This window comes from Pan paniscus, chromosome 2, assembly GCF_029289425.2.
Source record: "Pan paniscus chromosome 2, NHGRI_mPanPan1-v2.0_pri, whole genome shotgun sequence".
NCBI lineage: Eukaryota > Metazoa > Chordata > Mammalia > Primates > Hominidae > Pan > Pan paniscus.
The window spans coordinates 133,094,645-133,114,138 of record NC_085926.1 but is presented as its reverse complement, the minus strand read 5'-3'; the positions used below and the strand labels follow the sequence as shown (position 1 = coordinate 133,114,138).

Here is a 19,494-nt window from a genome sequence, read left to right as displayed (position 1 = left end):
GCCAACAACTTCTGGTGACACCTTTACCTATGTAGTCATACACTGACAGTCATGCTTAGGCTGTTGCATACAGTTATACAGGTTTCACACTGCACCCAGGAGTGCCATTCAAGCTATAGAGCCCTGATTCATGTTCTGGGCAAGTCTACTGATCAAACTGACCAGAATTAACCAATGCATTGGAGTTGACCTATGACATGATGCCTATTAGTCAGACTCATGGTAACAATAAACTGATACTCTCTGAAGATACCAAGGTAACCTGCTGCCCTCTGTAAAGATACTTCAATTACTCTCATTATCTGCAGTGAGAAGAGGAAGAGTCAGCTTTCCTTCACTCCACTGGGCCACTTTCAGAGCATCAAATGACTCATGATCTCATGCCACCTCTCCAGTCTCTCTTCATTCTCCCAAACACTACCTAGTTCTCCAGATTTTTAACTGCCATGTTCTCCCTCCAAGGACCTACTTTCATTCGCCATATACAACAAATATTTAATTGAGCATTTAAGTGCCATGCACTAGGCCAGGTACCAGACCAACAAAACACATACATTCCCTTGCTCCCATAGAACTTTGAGCCTTGTGAGGAAAGACGAACATTAAACAAATAATTACTTAATAATTAATGATTTATTATTGTCTTCTTGGGTGGCATCACACCTGGCTCACAATTATTATATTTTTATTTCTTTGATCAACATTTGCAACAACTTTAGGAGAAACTTTGGCAGCTGATGCAACTTTTCAGCCTCACAATTTCTTAACTTTCCCTCCATGGGTCTTCACTCACATGCACAACTGCCACTCCCCACACCCTGGGTGCCAGGCAGCCTTACTCTCCCTTAACCTGATGCCCCTCATTTCTGATCACAGCCTCCATGCTACGACTCCCCATCACCTCCAGGCACCAAGCCCACTAGTCACTCCATTCATCACATTCACTTGGGTATACCCCAGTTTGGATAAGCTTAGTCACTTAAATGCAGCCTTGATCCTAGCATCAACCATCTCAAAGCCTCTCTGTAACATCTAAACAAAACCTCATAACTTGTCTTCCCACCTCCAAGGTTTTAGCGATTGTTTCCCATCCCCCTCTTCCAGTCCAATCCAAGCACAGCATTTATAGGATTCAGCTTGCTAGAACCTTGGTCCTTTCACCCACCCTGCTATGAAACCTATTTTCTATGGGATAAAATTCATATAGCAGCCTCTGGATCTCTAGATCTTGGCCTGATTCTCCAGATTTAGTGTTCAGTACTTACCCACAGGCAATCCCTCTCCAGCAACTTTCTTTCCCCTTGTTCTCAGGATGTGACACACAATGTCAGTCCATCCAAAGCCTTCACAACCTCAGAGGCCACTTTGTTCCCTCTTCCCTGAGTCCTCTCCTGCCATCAAGCCTTCTCTCCCATCTCCAGGGCTACACATTCTCCAGGCCCTCATCTGAGCTCTCAATCACTGCCTTCCTCTCACTGAGTGGCATTGAATGTATGTGCTTTAGACAATAACCCCTGCATGGCAGGACTTGTTAGGCATTGAGTATATTTTTCCAGCATCACCCCCAGTCACGTGCACAGAAACAATGTTTAATGAATAAAGATCTTTCTGAACTCTAAACTTAATCCCTCCTGCAACAAACATAGCCTTCTCCTCTGGCTCTGTATTTAGCTGGTGCAGGGTAGTTCTTCTGCAACCTCTTTGAAATAACTTTACATAGTCTGGAGGGTGGGGGTGTGCTTATAAGTGTTCAACTACCAGCTCTCCAGGAAGGAAGGAAGGAAGAAAGGGAGGGAGGGAGGAAGGAAAGAAGGGGCTCATGATATGTAGCATTTTCCAGTTCCCATAGTGTAAATACTCCCACTATGATTGATGTCAAGAAGAAAGAAAGGAAGAGAGAGAGAGAAAGAGAAAGAAAGAAAGAAAGAAAGAAAGGAAGAAAGAAAGAAAGAAAAGAAAAGAAAAGAAAAGAGAAAAGAAAAGAAAGAATAAACAGAGGGCAGGCTCAGGATTTGTAGCATTTGCCCATTCCCATGGTGTAAATACTTCTACTATGGCTGATGTCAAGCTACCAACATGGTGTCACTAAACATGGGGCTAGAAACAGATGTGCATAATTGGCTCTTGCAAGCTACTGCAGGCTGTCCAGCATAGCATGTCCACTGCTGGAAGGTCATGTTCATTATCCTTCTTAAATCATTTAGTTTTCCTCTTCTGTCACTATCTCATTCTCTCATACGCCTCATAAAAACTTACTTTTTCTACTAGTGTTTATCCTTGAAGGCTCAGGCCAAAGGTCATTCTTTGCAGAGCCTTCCTGATATGCTCAGCCCCTCCCAGAACAGCAAGCTGGATGCTGCTCTGCGCTGGCCCCACACTTTGCATAATACATGCCTGTGTGGATGGTGTGGAATAATTAACTGTTACTGGCCTGAGTTTTTCCCACTAAATCTGTCAGACCTCTGAGTCTGTTTATTCGCCTCTGGAACTCCACATCCAGCATATAAGAAGTATTCAGTAAAAGCCTGAGGGAAGAAGAGGAGGGAGAGAGGAAGTAGGGAGGGAGAAAGAAAAAAATAAAGGAAGAATAAAGGACTTCCGATTCTTCTTTTCATGTTTTGTTGCCATGTTGCAACCCAAGTTTTCCCCCTGCTTCAAGTATTTCAAGTGGCTAAGAGAAACATTGCCAGTTACATGGCATAAATCTTACCTTAACAAATTCCTTACTTTTAAGACAATTTGACCTTCACACCAGCTCTTTTAGCACTGAAGAGTCAGCCTCAGTGGGGCAGGGTATGAGGGAAATGAGAGTGACGGTAGAGGAGAAAAGGACCTGGAGAAAAATTGGTTCCCTGCAGGAGTGTCTTCTGTTAAAATTGCATGTAGTTATGCATAGTAAGTTAACATCCACAAGGATTCGCTCTGGGATATTCTGAATTACAAGGCGATGGGTCTCTGCTACAGAATGGTAACTGGGCAGAGTAACTGGGCAGAGGTCTTTATGTCATGCTACTGGGCATCATAGAAACTACTAAATGCATCATTTCTCCCCAATATCACATGAGTCATGGAGAAGACTGAACCTTCTCTGAGCAGAATGCACAAACATGGCAGCACTGGCAAATGCTACACACAAATGGAGGTGAAGGATGGGGCAGAACTATCAATTGTCCTCTTACGGGCATCCAGCAGCTGGTGAACTCACCCCAAATTGTAACTATCCAGTAGGGTCATAAAGTGAGAAAGCTCTTTACTCCTCCTCTGACAAAAGCAGGTGGGGGTGGGGCTGATGTGTGCTCTCTGGGATGAAATACAGTCCAGAACACATCGCTCTAAGCACATGACATAAATAACAACATTAAAGTCACTAGCACCATTACCACAAGCCATAACAACAATTAATAACACGAGCAAACAGAGTACAGGACTGAAAGCCCGCCTCCCCAACACTCTTTGATGTTTACTGGAGAAATCTGAGCCCTTAAGAGTTATCCAATTTATCTGGTACCCAGCCTTCCAAGGCATGATCCTTAAATATGTCAGCATCTAAAGGGGAAGAGAAAATTATCTGCACAGAAGTGAAAGTCGTGGTTCAGCAACATTCTTAATGTAAAAGTCAATGGGAAATATGCATAAACTCAAGTGGATCTGAGTCTGGTGACCCAGCTGAAACTCCTGAGGGGTTGGCGGGAGCAGGTGGTGTGTCATTTCCCAGCACCCACCACACTTATGCTGAAAGAAGTGTGAGGACAAAGCTATTCAAGAGGGAAACCAGAGCAGGAAGATGGCGGCCTAATGGGGCAGACTCTCAAATGTGACTTCCAATTTCACGGATGGCTTTTTGACCCCTGAGTGCATTAAGAGAGCAGTGAACAGAAAGATGGTGACATTCCCCCTAAAGATAATATATGAAGTAGCTGTAAGACTTTGACTAAACATATTTTATTGAGTTAAAATATTATTGAGAGAGGCAATTCCATGGCTTTCCCAATAATGACATGAATAAAGCACTTCTAGATCTAGGAACCTAAAAAAGATGACAGCATATTAGTGAAGAGAGCTTGGACAATGGCTAACAAGAACTGAAGAGGAAGAAAAGACGAAGAATGTTGTAGAAGAAAATAAAACAAATTTAACACATCTTTTAAAAAGGTTCATAAGACGCAGGAATGAGATTTCTTTTAGTTATTTTTGAGATGTTTTATCTCATTTACATTAATAAGGCTAGGTCCATTGCCAAATTGACTCAGCTACTAACCCATTAAAGGAAGATGAAAATTCTAGATCAGTCTTAGGTATGATTTCCTGAGAGCATCTCAGGCGGTGAGTTTTACACTGGGCTGGGTTTCTATTCCAGTGCAGGAAGATGGATGAGGGCACACACATTTCTTGAGAGTGAAATTCGTCTTGTGTTGTTACCAGCTGTACCATAGATTTTTTGTAAAACAAACAAACAAAGAAAACAAACAAAAAAAAGAAGGTGATAGGTTGACTTTCTTCTGGAAACAGTGGTCTGTCTTCTACTCATCATGGTCTGTCTTCAAATTCATGTACATAGGAAATGGAGAACTTACAGTATGGCAAGATATCTTGACTTTAACCCATTGAGATATCATTGTTAGTAAGTGGAATACTACAAATGTAGATTTCTTTCAAAGCCTTCTCAACTAAGTACCTTATCTGCATTTGGTGGTCCATTTCCAGAGTTATTTCTGAATCTATAAAACTGCAGCTGACTTTTCTGCAACAGCAGACAAGCTTGGCCACCATGGTCAAGGTCCCCAAAGATCCCAAGTGATGTTTTCTCTCTGTCCTAGATACACATGTAGATAGTTCAGACTCATCTTCTGAGGAGAAAGAAGATAGAAGCTCTCCTCCTAATGGGGCTTTTCATACTGAAAGAGACCATCTAGGGTGGTGGAAAGAAGATGTTTGGACACCAGGAGAACAGAAACAAGACAGGGAAGAGCCATACCTGCTCCGATGACCTCTTCAATTTTCACAAAAGATACATCAATCTCCTTGGCAAACTCCCGGACAGCTTCGTTGGGATCCTCATAAGTGAAGGGGTCAATGTAGATCTTCATCCCTGGGGAGCCTTGGAGGAGATAAGCAGGGTTAACATCCCAAAGAGGACATGGTTGTCATTCAGCACTGCTGATGTCCCCAGCACTAAGGGCATTCCTGGGAGGAGCTCTCCTACACACCAAGCTGCAACTTTTCTCTGCCTCTCCTCCTCTTGCTGGGCCTCCTCATCTCCCTTCCTTCTGGGTCATTCTAGACTGATTCTCTGTCCTCTACTTCTCCTCCATATTTTCTTCTTTTTTTGAGCTCTTGGTGAAATGTGGAACAGATTACTTATAAGTGACAGATCGGGACCAGTTCCCACACCGGGTGCTCACAGAAGGCAAGGAAGCTGACTGATGCCAACCAAATGCATTAGCAGAAAAGTGGTGGTAAAATGTTAGGGTAGATATCAATATTTATCAACTTGACAACTTTCCTGAGTGGAGGCCACTGTTAAGGTTATAACTGACAGCTGTGGTGCAGGGCTGTAAGAGGGATGAGGATGGATTTTTTTACAAAGAGAGAAATTGCTGTTAGAAAAATCTGGAGATGGAAGTGCCAAGACGGTACACCAGAAGAGAAAATGTGAAGAGAAAAGCTTAGAAAATACTAATAGAGAAAAGAGCAAAGTCTACATAGAAAAAATGAGGTGGTATGAAAGAAAAATGGTGATTGACTCTTCATGCCTTCGGACACACTGAAGTATGAAAAACAAATAAAATGGTGAATGAGAAATACATAAAGGAATATAGACCTTGTCACTGATATATACGGTAGCAAGATAAATACGTGTGCATAGGGACAAAGTAGAGAATTGTCACTGCAGAAAAAATACATTCAAAAAGTAGAGGAGAGGGAACAAAAAAAAGGAAATGGAACCCAAGAAACAAATGCATTCATTCACAATGTAATTTTTCAACACGTTTGATATGTCATTAAGCAAAGTACAGGAATTGTTTACATGGTGGTGGGTGGTGGAAAGGCTGGGGCTTCGAAGGTCAAATGACAAGGTCTGATATCACAGCCTTGGGAAGAGTAGGGGCTTTCTCTGCCAGGTACTGCTGTCTCATTCAAGAAACAGTCAGGTCAGCAGGGGAAGGCAGGCCTAAAAAAGCCACACTGCTCCAGGTGCAGTGACTAGGGCCCAAGGCTGAGGTTAGGCCTCAGGTTTCATGAGCTCCATGTTAGCACCTCCCCCCTCTTCATGTTCCCCACCCCTCGCCACTACAGCTTGTTCCCTGGTGACCCCCAGCTCTAGTTTTGACATTTTCCATCCAAAAAACTTCTGATGGCTCTATAGCTCTCCTAAACTGGTGTTGCTTGGTCACCAATTCAGGCAAGGACTGGAAATTAGACTAGAGTGTAATCCAAAGGAAGACAGAAGATACAGCAAACCATTGAGGAGAATTTTTTTTTTTTTTTTTTTTTTTTTTAGACAGTCTTGCTCTGTTGCCCAGGCTGGAGTGCAGTGGTGTGATCTCAGCTCACTGCAACCTTCACCTCCCGGGTTCAAGCGATTCTTCTGCCTCAGCCTCCTGAGTAGCTGGGATTATAGGCATGCACCACCAGGCCTAGCTAATTTTTATATTTCCAGTACAAATGGGGTTCCACCATCTTGGCCAGGCTGGTCTTGAACTCCCGACCTCATGATCCACCCCCCCCTCCCCGGCCTCCCAAAGTGCTGGGATTACAGGTGTGAGTCACCACGCCTGGCCTGAGGGGATTATTTTTTAAGATAAGGAGGGCCAGGTGTCCTGCCCAGAACAGTTTTTTTCTGAAAGATGAGTTATTCCCAGTCACTTGTTTTAGGGTTGTTCACACCATTCTAGAAGTCTCCTTGAAAGATTTGGGAGGACACTGACTTGGGAATATATAGACTGAAATTTGGACAAAGCAAATTGAGAGATCCTCACCTTTATGTAGAATATTCTAGTCCCCAGGATGGATATCAGGGATGTGCGTGTGTAGGAAGAGACTTCTGCTTTAATAACAGTGGACAAAGAGAAAAACGGAGATGGGGGTGCCAGTCCTTTTTGATTTGTTATAAAGAACAAGTGAAGAGTAAGAACAGTCAAACCAGATTGGAAGCATATAGAGAACCCAGGTCAGCATCTCCAGGCCACCCTGTCTTACCTTGGGTTCCCCGAGAAGCAGCCCTAGAGGCAAGATTTTTGAAAGTAAGTGGCTTATCTGGGTGGTGATCCCAAGAAGTACCTGAGATGAGAAGGGAAGTAAGATAGGGAAAGGAAGGCAGCCTATAAGAGGCGCATTCTCAAGCCACTGACCACTGTGGGTCATTGAGCAGGCCTAATTCCCCTGAGATTCACATCTAAGCAATGTCTAGGTTAGCACATGCTTCAGAGTTGTCCCACTCTGGGGTGAAGGGAGCTGTGATACTTCCACACAATTGGTCAGGGGCTGCTTGGCCTGTTGTACGGGTGGGCAGGGGAGGCTCCAGGGCCAGGGAAAGCAGTCAGGCAAAGAAACACTGATGCCGCAGGTGGAAGCCAGCTGATGTGCGACTGGCAGCAACAGATGCACTCAGAATGCAAAAGGGACAGCAGGTCAGTGTTAACAAGCTGTGACTTCTCCCAAATTCTGTGCTGTGGTGAGAGGAGGTAAACAGCCCAGATGCTGGGACCCACAGGTGAGGTCAGGGCCCCCAAACCTTTTACTAGCCCCGTGTAATATGACAAGTCGGCACACACCTCTTAGCATGGTTTTCTCCTCTGCCTATGAGGGCGGTAACATCTCCCTCCCAAAGTGGCTGTGAGATTAAAGAACATATTGCTGACGACAGACCTAGCACAGTGCCTGATGTACAGTGATGACTCACTGACTGATAGACTTGTTATATCATCAGTAAATTGTTCTAGGAAGTGTTTGGGGAGGTAGGAAGAGGAAGCAAGCGGAGGGTGGGCAGTGGGGGTTGTAAGCCGCTTAGGGTTATATTAGTTACTTCGAAAATAACTACCTTGTTATTTTAGATCAAAGGCTTTTGAACGATGTATGCTAAGCTGTCCTACAGGAACTCTTCCATGGAAATTAATTAAACAATCTAGAATATGCGGTAATGAATGGTTTGCAAGTAAAGACATACATAAGGATGAATGGGAAAGGATTCTGAGTTAATGAGTTTTACAGATATTGGCCCCAATCAATTCAAGGAAGGAGCTATTCCCAGAAGGGAAAGGGCTTATCTCTTAATGGTGCCAGGATTCTTTTGGGCCAGTAATGTGCAAATAAGTGCACATAAATGGAACAAAGTCTGCACTGTGAAGATGGGTGCACTTTACTGACGAAGAGAGGTGTGCTGCTTTGCTAGCTTGTAGAATTAAGAAGTATGTGTGTGCGTGTGTGTGCACAGATATATGTGATGTCACAGCTGCTGTTCTGGGGCCATGGGCATTGGTGTCACTGAGACCTTTCCCCAGAAGCCAAGAAGGCTGCCTGGAGTAGTGATGCAACATCAATTTAGAACATCTTAATGGCTGCATCTATGCAACAATTAGACTCAGTACTCGTTTCCCCTGAAATTGAGGAAAGCATTGTCACATTGAAGAAGGGAAACTGAAAAAGTGAATCACTGGTCTAACAAATGGCTCAAACTCAATGACTTTCCCCTAAGGTCTGATAGGGTGGGCTGAGAAGGTGGCCTTGGTGTTGCTCCTCTGTGGGGGGCGGCAGTCTGTGTTCTAAATTGGGAGAGTGACTTGGTTGAGCACTCTCAACCAAGCACGTAAGGGCTCCCCTGTATCCGCCTCATCTCAGAATGACGCATCTTCCTAGACCTCCCTCCTGCAGTATAGCTAGCCTTTCCAAATCTTAGAAGATGATGAGGGGGAAAAAAGCCTTTAGCTGGGCAGAACAGGTCATTTGTCTTTTGGCTCATTTTGTGTTTCTGCATAAATCCTACATCAGCCTGTTCCTGCTCCCACTTGCCAGTGAGCAGTTTTTAATTATCAGGAAAATGGTGTTTAGTGCAATGAATCATCAGACAGTGAACAAGGAATTCAAGTCAGCTACAGAGTCAGGCACAGCCAAACATTTGGAGACAGGGCTCAGAAAACGTTCTCAGATTTGTGAGTGTTGGGGAAATATTATTAGTGGCAGTAATAATAATATCAGATGTAATATATCCCTATAATGTAAAGCATTTTATAGTAATCTGTACAATGCTTTATATTATCATTATTCCTAATATAAATATTGTTAACATATTTATATTTTATAGTTTCCAATTATTGTCATCATAGGTTATATGCCTTTGGCACATATGTATGGATTTAAACTGCTGTTTATTAGTACCTCAAAAGAAAGAAAAATCTTTAATTTTATGTTCTATTAATTTATTAATTTTGATTAAAGATCTACTTTGCAGTCATGTGTGTTCTTTGACCTCAAAATTCACTTATGCTATAGTTGAGATTAACTACAGCCTTAAAGGACCATAGTCTCAGGAGAATTATGAAATCTTAAACATGAACCAAGCCTTTAAATATATTAGGTTTGGGGAGAAATGATTTAGCCACTGTCCAGAACCTTGTTGCATGGAATGGAGTAGTTCTTGAAGCAGAAGAAACTTCTGAGCATTGTCAGAGACCTTGCATCAGTAGATCAGGATGCTCTCAAAAGTGAAAAGGCTGGGACATGTCTCTGGGGATGTTGTAGACATGTAGAGTGTATCTGAAAAGTCGGGGAGACCCTTTATAAGAGCCAGGGTCTCAGGGAAGAGCAGAAGAGGGCTGGAAAGGGTCATTTTAAACAGTAGGTGATATTTGGGGATTGAAAGCTGGAGGGAGAGGAGTGAATGCTTCTATCCAGGCCTCCTGTGCATTCAGGAAGTACAAAATCAATACCGTGGACATCTTAGTGGAGATCACGAATACCCACATGGCTCCAGGGGTGCCAGTACAAACCTGGCACTTCCCAGCTGGTGGAGGATGCCTAGAATTCCACAGTATGGTTTCAGAGGTAGTGCATTAGGCTGTATTTAGTCATTAATATTTTTGTGTCCCAGCAGGTTTGAACAGACCAATGAGAAAGTGTGGCTTTTTGTTCTTCATTCTGGATTCAAGGCAGACGATGTCATTTTTGTGACTCCCCTAAAATTGGTCCAGATATTTAAGCACAAGGGGTTTTATGTGTTTGGAGATCTTTACATACAGGGACTTCATCCAATCTTCTGCCTCAGTATGTTGATCAACCCTTTTCCTCAACACTAATCAGGACTCCAAACCAGCACTGTGCTAAGAACTGTGGAAACTATCGGCAAAACAAAGTTCACAAGTTTCTTTAGGCAATTAAGATATGAAATAACTGGAGAACAGTGCTGGATAGTCTTGGATCAGGAGCCCACATCTGGAAATGGGTTGCAAGTGCTGCAGAGACCAGAAAAGGCAGAGGCTATGGGTGCCAGTCTTCAGGGTCAGAATCCTGAAAACATCAGAACTCAGCTTGAGCCTGAAAGGACAAGTGCACATTGTATTGCACTGGAAAAAGAGGAGCCTGGAGTATCGTGAGCCACAGCTAACTGAGGCCTGGCAGTACATGAGTGGGGAGAGTGATACCAGCTTGAATGTGGAAGGAATCAGTGATAGTCAGAAGCATGGGAAGGCCTTGGTTACCAAACAGAGGCATTAGGATTGATGTCATGAGACACACAGAGCTGACAATGGTTCCATCAGCAGGGGACAGATGTACTGAAAGTGGGGCATCGGGGGGCTCATCTTTCTGGCAAGCTGCAGCATTTGCATGCAGTGCTGTGGGGAAGGGGCTGGAGGTTGGAAAAATAGCTATGAGGTTGTTATGTAATACTAATTCAGGTGTAAGATAACAGAGTTTTCAACTGGAGTACCGCAACAAGAACAGCAGAAGAGACAAGACAAATTTCAAAGGAAGATGTGGTTGCAGTTGATGAGCAGTCAGACGTGGGGAATTAGGGAGGGACAAGATGAATCCAAGTCAATGCCAAGACTTCTAGAATCACATGGCACTATTAACCAGGTGAAGGGCTTTTGGAAAGAAATCCTACTGTAAGAGGTGCTGGCACATGTGGTTTTAGACTTTGGATGTACAAATGAAATATGCAGGTGCTTAGAAGCTGGTCAGAAAACTCGGACTGAAAACAGACTCAGAAGAGTGGAGCTGGAGTTGTGGGTTTGGGAGGCACATGGGTGGTAGCAGAAAGGCTGAAGACTGGGCAGTTTCTTGGAGTAAACCAACTAGCGAAGGCTGACGAGCACTAGAAATAGTTTGCCCCACCGACCTCTGAGGGCTAAGACCAGGACACTGGGTGGTTGTCTTTTTCCATGAGAGCAGGGGTCATGGGTGCCCAGCCAGTGCTTGAGGAAGAACCCAGGACAGGAACCTCAGGGAGGACAATGCAGGCTGGAAAAGCAGTGGGTGGGAGGAGGACCTTCCTGACACTTTGTGTTTGGGGGTTTTACCACATTTTTGGGATCTGCCCCAAAAACCAGTTATTACTGAACATCTGTCTCCCAAAGAAGGAAAGTAGACCATAGCTGCTTCCTCTTAAAGAAACTATTTCAGAAAAAAAGCTTAACATCTCTCTGCTTTGTGGGTATCAATGACGGGGACAGGCCGGTCCTTCCCAGCAAGGCCCACTGATTCTGGATCACTGAGGAGCTGTTGGGAAGTGAAGGGCAGGAGCTGGTGATCTCAGGACCAAAAGAGTTAACACGGTTTCTTGAGTCTCTGGCTTACAGCCAGCAGCAGACACATGGGTGAATCTAGCTCATAAAATTTATTTGACATTTAATAAGCCCCCGCTGTAAACTCAGCCACCTTTTGTACCAAGGAGCCTTTCCTCCTCTCCCAATAAGACTTCATTTACTCTCCTCAGTGACTAATGCTCTGGTTACCCTCCAGAAGAGGGAGCCGAAATTGCCAGTCTGTCTCCCTCCTCCAGGGACACACCTGACCTGTACTTTGGTTCCTGAGGTGATTTCTTCTGGGCTGGATGCTGTGTCCCTTGCAGTTCTGAAATACAGACACCACCCAGAATCCAGAAACTGGGTGTGGAATCTTGGAACTAGACATGCTTCTGGGGGTAACTTTGTCCAATATCCTGTCTAAAGCAGAAATCTTCTCTCTAGCATCCTTTACTGACAGCTATCTAGTCTCTGCTTGAATAGGAACAGAGAACTCACACCTCCCTGCAAGGCAGACTGTCTCTTTGCTGGACAGCTCTAGTGAGGAAGCAGTGCACTTACAATGAATAAATCTGGCCTACTTTGATATTTCACTTGATGGTGCCATTTAATCTCATGAAGCCAACAACATCTTTCTTTTGCCATAATGGCATTATGCTGGATGATGACTTCCAGGTTCCTGCCTGGGTGTCTGCAGCACTGAACACTGGCATTTCCAAGTCTCTTTGGTAGCAGATCAGAACTTGCCACTGCTCCACAAGCAAGCTGCTCTCTTCTGGACAGCTACTTTGCAGACAATGTCCTTTTCGAAATGGGATCCCAGAACTAACATCACTCTAGATGTGTTCTTACCACGCAGAAGACACTGTTTATATATCACCTTTTCTGATCTGAACCCTTATCGAGACCACAGAGTCAGACAGATCTGAGTTTTAAACCTTGTTTTGCAAATCACTAATTCCAAGACTCTGAACAGGTTACTTGTTCTCTCTGAGGTTTTGTTTCTTCATATGCAAAATGTACCTCATGGGGCTGTTAGGGGGATGAAACTAGTTAATTTATGTAAAGTGTTTAACAGAGTAAGTGTGCAATACTGGTGGTTATTAGCAGTATTACACTGCATCAATAACATTGCTTGGATTTTTGTCAGCTATGTATCACTGACACTAAGAATGTGGTCAACTAACTCATTTTTTTCACACAAATAAACAGCAAGTTAGGTCTCCTATTTGCACTGCTTTATTTTTGTTTTAACCTAAACACGAGATTCCAGATTTATCCTGCTAACATTTTGTCTTGCAGATTTCAAATTAGCATTCAAAGCTGTTGGATAGTTCTGAATTTTGATTCATCTTCTGTGGTGTTAGTTATGCTCTCCAAATGTTACCTACACACTCGATAAGCTTCCCTATGCTTGCACCTGAGTCATGAATTTAAAAAACAATCAAACAAACAAGAGATTGAATAGGACAAGGACTAAAATAACACCAGGGACTTCCTTCCTGGCTGACAGAGTCACTAACCTACTTTCTTTTGGTAGGAAGACAAGCTCAGTATCCAGTTAAAAATGCTTTCCCTTAGGAGACCATAAAATATTTTTTTCAAAATAAAAATTCACTCCATCTGCAATTCCTCTTGAATTTACTAAAGGTATAACCCTGGTAAATTAGACGAGGTCCTCATATTTTTTTTTCTTAACGAAACTTTGGGGGTTCCCAGTGATCACTGAATTCAAGTGTGAATGCCCAGAACTCATCTGCTTAATCATCTCTCCAAGTGTTTGGCAGGGATCAAGTTCAGACTCCTGTTCTGTAATCTCTGTGCTCTGCCCTCTTACCCTATGTGAAAACTAGGGTGTTTGCCAATCTAAAGTCTTTGGGCACATACCCCATTTGTTTGTGCTTTTCCCAAAGTTCACCAACAGTAGTGCTGTAATGTTACCTGCAGTTGCCTGCACACGGATGTGAGTCTGTCAGGGCCACTTTCTGAAAGCCCTTGACCCTAAACCCCTTAAGAAGCTCTTATCTTCCACTCTCCCTACCCCTACACATTCCAGCCAACTCAGAAATCAGGGAGGTGTCAACCTCTACAAAGTATGTAGCAACCTAATCTTTGTAAATACCTTTTAGATTCTACGTTTCCCAAATGTAGAATCAACTGGAACTTTTTTCAAGATAGATTCTCAAACTTATACTTGCCCACCTAGATCATCGAGGTGGCCACCTGGACCACCTAAATCATCTCATCCAGGCAACTGTTAGTCATCCAGCACCTACTGAGAATGGGCCCACAAAAACCATGAGAACAAACTGTTTCTCTGCCTCTTCCAGGACTCGGAAAGCCACATCCCCACCCTCCCACCCTTGAACATGCATGATAGGCTCAGATGAAGAGCATCTGGCACCACACCCAGCACATCTTCTCTTCCAACCTGCTTTCCAGCTAGTCTCTTTCCACCCAAATCCAAATTCTCTATATTCCTATTCACTGTGCTCCAGGTTCTGAGGAGGAACATTAAACCAGTGCCCTAGAAGCCACATTATGTTATCAGATTTACTAGATCTGCCACGTCTCAACTAGCTAGAGAAGGTATTCTGTTTGCAAACATTTCTGTCATTTCTTCTTCAGCCTTTGCATCAGTTTGAAAGGAAGGTCTGGGAGGGGAGGGGCTGCCAGCCTCTCTGTAGTGTCCTGTGCCTTGCCTGCAGGCAAGAGAGGCAGGGGCTCTCTCAGGCATTAATGAACAAGCTGGGGAGCTGCTGGTTTTCTGTTACTCCCTGGTCAGGAAGATCTCAGAGCTCCAAATTGCTGTCTGCATCCCCCAGAAGTTCATGCCTGTGGATGGTCCAGGTATAGTTATGTGCACACATTTGGATCAGACATTATCAATCTTTCTGCCTCCTGCAGTGGGATTCAGAGTGGGGAGCCACAAAACACCAACTTAGACAGCTGGGATTAGTCCTGGAGCTGCTCCTCATAATCAGGCTGTGGAAAGAGCATGGGCTCTGCAGCCGGCTTAGAGGGTGTGTAGTCTGCCTCTGCTACTTAGTCATGTGCCCTAGATAAGTCACTTAACCTTCCTAGATTAGTTCCTTTCTCTTAGAGTGGTTGTGAAGACTCAATGAGTTTAAGAGAGCTGCCAGAATAAAACTCCCAATGTAGGGAGTTCCCTAACCCCTTACTTCTACCCCTACCCGCTCTTTGGCCAGGCCCTCCCTCCATCAGAGCCTTCAGTTTCCCCTTCTGTTGTATGTGTGCTGAGCCATCCGCCAGCTCTACATTCCTTTGACCATGATTCTCCAACAGTAATAGCTTTAGTCAGGGAAATGGATATTCACAGGAGTAAACGCACAAATGCAATTCAATGCATGAGACTGAGTTTAGAGAACTTGGGTGCAAAGAGAAGCCAGGTGCCCAAGGTTGGATCAAAAGAGAATAGTTATGAATAAAGGGAAATGACAAGATTTATAAAAGGCAAACCGAATTAAAAAGAGGACAGACTTCCAAGGAAGCCAAGGGAGTGAACCCAGACCCACAAAAAACCCTGCATCCATCCTGAGTCCCAGGAATGGCGACTATGTAGCTGGCCAACAGTGTTCTTTCAGCTGTCCTCTCTTGTTCCAGCAAGGCCACTATTACTGCAGACTGAGGATTGGTTTTTCTATGGATCTCAGGAACCAGTAAAATCTTCCTCTGTTGGCCTGAGAGGTAACAGAGTCCCCCAAAAGGTAGCTGTGAGCATTTTGGAAACATGCTTTTGTGCACATGGGCACCATGTGATGGCCTGGCATAGCTACTCCTCGAGAGCAGGAGAACAGCCAGATCTCAGGTTGCAGTAGCCGAAAGGGCACAAAGTTTCACCCCACCCAATGTTTGGAGAACCTCCATACCCCAGCCAAGGAGTGAAGCCAAGGCTTGGCTTGCACGCTTTTGGAAAGGGAGCTCTCACCTAAGTCATCCTAAGGCATCTTTGGATATCTCTCGACTTCGAAGTGAGATTCCTCCTTTTGAACCTAATCTTTTATCCTTATGGTCCTGGCTCCACTTTCAGACTGACATGACCACCTCTAAATGTTTCATCCACAGCATTCACAGGATGCCAGATCTGAAATGGACCTTACAGTGGCTCATGATGAAAAAGAGCCAGCCCTGAGCAAGAGTCAGGGAGGCAATGTCAGGATCCTGAGGCAGAGGCAGGGAAGCAGGGAGACGAAGGTCGCCCTTGAGGAAATACGGAGGCACCCTGGTGAGTGCACCATCACTTGAGAATCACAGGTACAAGCAAAGTCCCTGTTTTCCAGTTGGGGAAGGTAAGGCCCTGCCTAGAAGGGCTAATGCACAGGCCAACATAAATAGAAGTATCCTGTAGATTATGCAGCAAGGCACACAGTCCGGCCATAGGAAAGGAAAGAGAACACAGCAGGGTTGATCCCTCTGAAATCAGTGACAATGGAGTAATAGGGTGGCCCAGGGAGAGAAAGAAAGAGGAATAAGCAGGACTCTGAATATAGCAGGAGCTGTGCCTGTGGCCTAGAGGGCCCCCACACTTGGGCTGCTGATGGTAGGGGCTCCCCTGGGGCACCGTGGGAAAGCAGCAGTGCTCGAGCCAGTGCGGAACCCACGACTCCCTCCAGCAATAAGTGCCCTGGGCAGCAGCCCAGCTGCCAGGGGCTTGGGCCTCTGCAAACCCTTGGCAGGGTCTTGATCTTAGATTGGAAGCCACATCTATGAAGTGCCCTTTGTACAGCCCGAGTCGGCATTGGCTGCATTAGAACACAAGCTCCTTCATGGTGCAGCTGCTGCTGTGAACATCCTGGCATCACTTTCCCGCCTTGGGTAACCTTAGAGAAGAAGCAGTCTGGTCCATGAGAACTTTGGCCTGGGAGTCCATGTTCACCCCCAGAAGAACCCCCCTGTGGAGACAGGTTTGGTGTGTAAGTACCTGGGAGGTCTGTTTTCCATGCTAATTGCTGAGAAAACAGGAAGAACCAGCCTTACTTTGCAACAAGGGGGTTGAGGTGAGATGAGGCTCACAGAAGAAGCCTTGACAGAGCATAGCACACAGTGCTGGGACAGATTTCTGAGGGCATCTGTCGAATTCAAAAGGAATTATTTAGAAACAGAATGTGTCTGCTGTAAGGATCTGAGAATTCTGCTTTCTGGAGGCAGGAAGGTGGCCCAAATGACCTAGAGAGACCTTTCTCAGATCCTGCAATGTTGTCATTACACAGATGAGAAAATGAGTGTGACAGGGAACTTTATGTTGCACCTTGGTGAAAAGAAATTTTAGTTATAAAAATATTATAAATATAGGTTTATAAAAGAGAGAGGAGGATAATGAGTGAGAAAAACTTTTAAAGGTACTGCTTAAAGGAAAACACTTGGGAGATATCCCAGCACTTTGGCCTCTTGGGCTCTGCTATCTTTTTAATTCCCTACCTTCATGTTCTATGGCTTATCTGTGAATTTGGTTAACAAATTCCCCAGCTGCTCAATTGGATAAGATAAGGCAGAAGATGTTAATAGAGAACCCTCCATCTTTTCCCACTGAGTCTGATTTGAGGATTCATTGACTTGCTAAACCCAATCTTTTCCCTGCATTTTGTGTCCTATATGGGCTTATCAACGCAGACAATAATCTACCCACCAGGCATCCAATGAGTACCCATGACAGGTAGATGGCAGATGGGAGGGTAGCCTGTTGCCCCTGGGGACCTGCAGAAAGGTGGCCAAGGCACTGGGGGCTGAGAGAGAACTTGCCACTGGGACCAGCCAGTCTGGCTATAAAGAGAGCTCTGAGCACTAGCCCACTTGACTCAGTGGCCTGTGGGGGTCAGACACCGGGTCTCTGCTTTCTACTTACCTCGGCCTGTGCTGTAATGCTGGAGCTTATCGCTGTACACAGCCTCTTTGCTATAAGCCCGTTTCCTGCGGATAAAAAGAGGGGCTCTCTCAGCCACAGGGCACACCCACCAGTCTGTTCCAGGTACCTCCATCTAGGCCCCAGGCCAGATGGGGGCTCACCTGGGGCATCTCCCAGGATTAGGGACTGGGCAACTCTCACTTCAGCCCTCCTGCTGCAGTTAGAGCTCTTGCTGACCACCACTCACTCCTGTGGGCAGATGGGTCTGCTTTCCAGCCAAGGTCTTGCAGAAGCCTGGCGGGACTGTGGGACCCCATTCAGAGGGCAGTGCTGATGGGGGCAGAGGCGAAGAGGATGTCCATCAGCACTTAAGCTACATTGCAGAACTGCTTGGGAGGGAGCCAACTACAGGGCTTTGCATGACAGAATCTGGGCTAACCACTGAAGGCAGTAGCAGCAGTATTAAAAAATCACAAGGCTTTCGGGGCCAGCTTTTCTGCAGAACTCAGAGTTTCCCTTTCCTCCTCATCTTCTCTCCTGCCAGCCTGCCTCCCTCTTGCTGGCTGCTGAGAGCCTGAGCTCTCTTAACTGGAGGATGGGTTGTGCACAGGCTGGATGCTCCAGTGAGTCAAATGCAATTTTGCAACTGTCACTCTGAAAAGCCATTGTGTGTAAGAGGGGGCTAAAAGTCTTCGTTAAAATGAGGTTTGAGGATGGATGCTGTTTACTCATAGCCTTGCCCAGCTCTCATATGAATTTTTTCCCAGCTAAATAAATATCTAAAGAATTCTAGGCTGCTCTTGGATTGAGATGGAGTGATGATTGTGGTCGTGAATGGTCACACCCTATCTGATCCACGCAGCCTGGGAAACGGCACATGGAGAGGGGCTTCCTGGGTCCAAGGAGAGCAAGTGAGAGTGGAGGACCTACCTGCTACAGACGATAGAGATGGCCACCAAGGACACAACGAACACGACCCCGGCCGCTGCCGAGCCAGCAATCAGGGGCAGCTGCTCCCTCAGCTCTGACTTGTAATCATCTAGGTGAGAAAGAGGCATTAGAATCCTCCCCATGTGCCTTTTGCATACAGCTGATACTCAGTGCACAATACCAAAAACATGATCTAAATATACATATATGTAGAGGATAGTTTCTATGTGTCAGAGTTGTAAGTCTAACCAAAACAAACAGCAATTTTTAAGTTATAAATAAACAAAAAACAACCAAAAACAAAGGACAATGAAAACAAAACAGCCGTGACAGAATCTGGGAACTATAGCTGATGACATTCCTGGAGCAGAGATGATTCCCAATCTACATTCCCTCAATTGGAAGGTCTCTCGAAGAACTGTCAGCCATGTTAAGGACATTCCAATGAAGGGGACTTATCTAAATGAAAACCACTGCTGAAATATCTTCTAAAACATGAAGTTATGAAATGGCACAGAGTCAATAGATTCATTGAGCAGATACTTAAAGAGTATCCGCAGTCAGCCAGCACTACCTCCAGGCACTGTGGAGGATAAAGAAATGCCTGAGAAATGAATGGCCCAGCACTCTGAGTTCCCGCTCAAGAAGAAAATGATCAAGGCTTCTGCCAAATGTTAGAACCATGCTGAATTATGCAGTGGAATGGGAAGCCTACGGGTCATAGAGGCAGACAGAGCTCATCTAAACCCTGGCGTTACCATGTGTAAGCTTTGTGATACTGTACACACGATTTAGTCCTTCTGACCCTCACACTTCCTGTCTGTTGAAAAAAATCAAATCATATGAAGCACATTTCACCCTGTCTGCTCTATCATAGGTGTCCTAAATACCAAATCTCTTTTCTTTAATCTATACAAATAATTTGGGCCAGCTGGCTAGTATTGGTATTGTCCTGGTTAT

The 19,494-nt window shown here is 44.8% G+C and overlaps 1 protein-coding gene across 1 annotated transcript in view; it reads right to left on the bottom strand.

Annotated features, from left to right (window-relative positions):
- Nucleotides 1-19,494, bottom strand: part of EPHB1 (EPH receptor B1) — a 467,658-nt gene that overhangs the window by 74,538 nt on the left and 373,626 nt on the right. The window contains exons 8-10 of the mRNA XM_003822498.5: nt 18,535-18,643; nt 17,605-17,669; nt 4,976-5,098 (exon numbers count right to left, since the gene is read on the bottom strand). Coding sequence (XP_003822546.3) covers nt 4,976-5,098; nt 17,605-17,669; nt 18,535-18,643 — 297 coding nt within the window. The remainder of the gene's footprint in view (nt 1-4,975; nt 5,099-17,604; nt 17,670-18,534; nt 18,644-19,494) is intronic.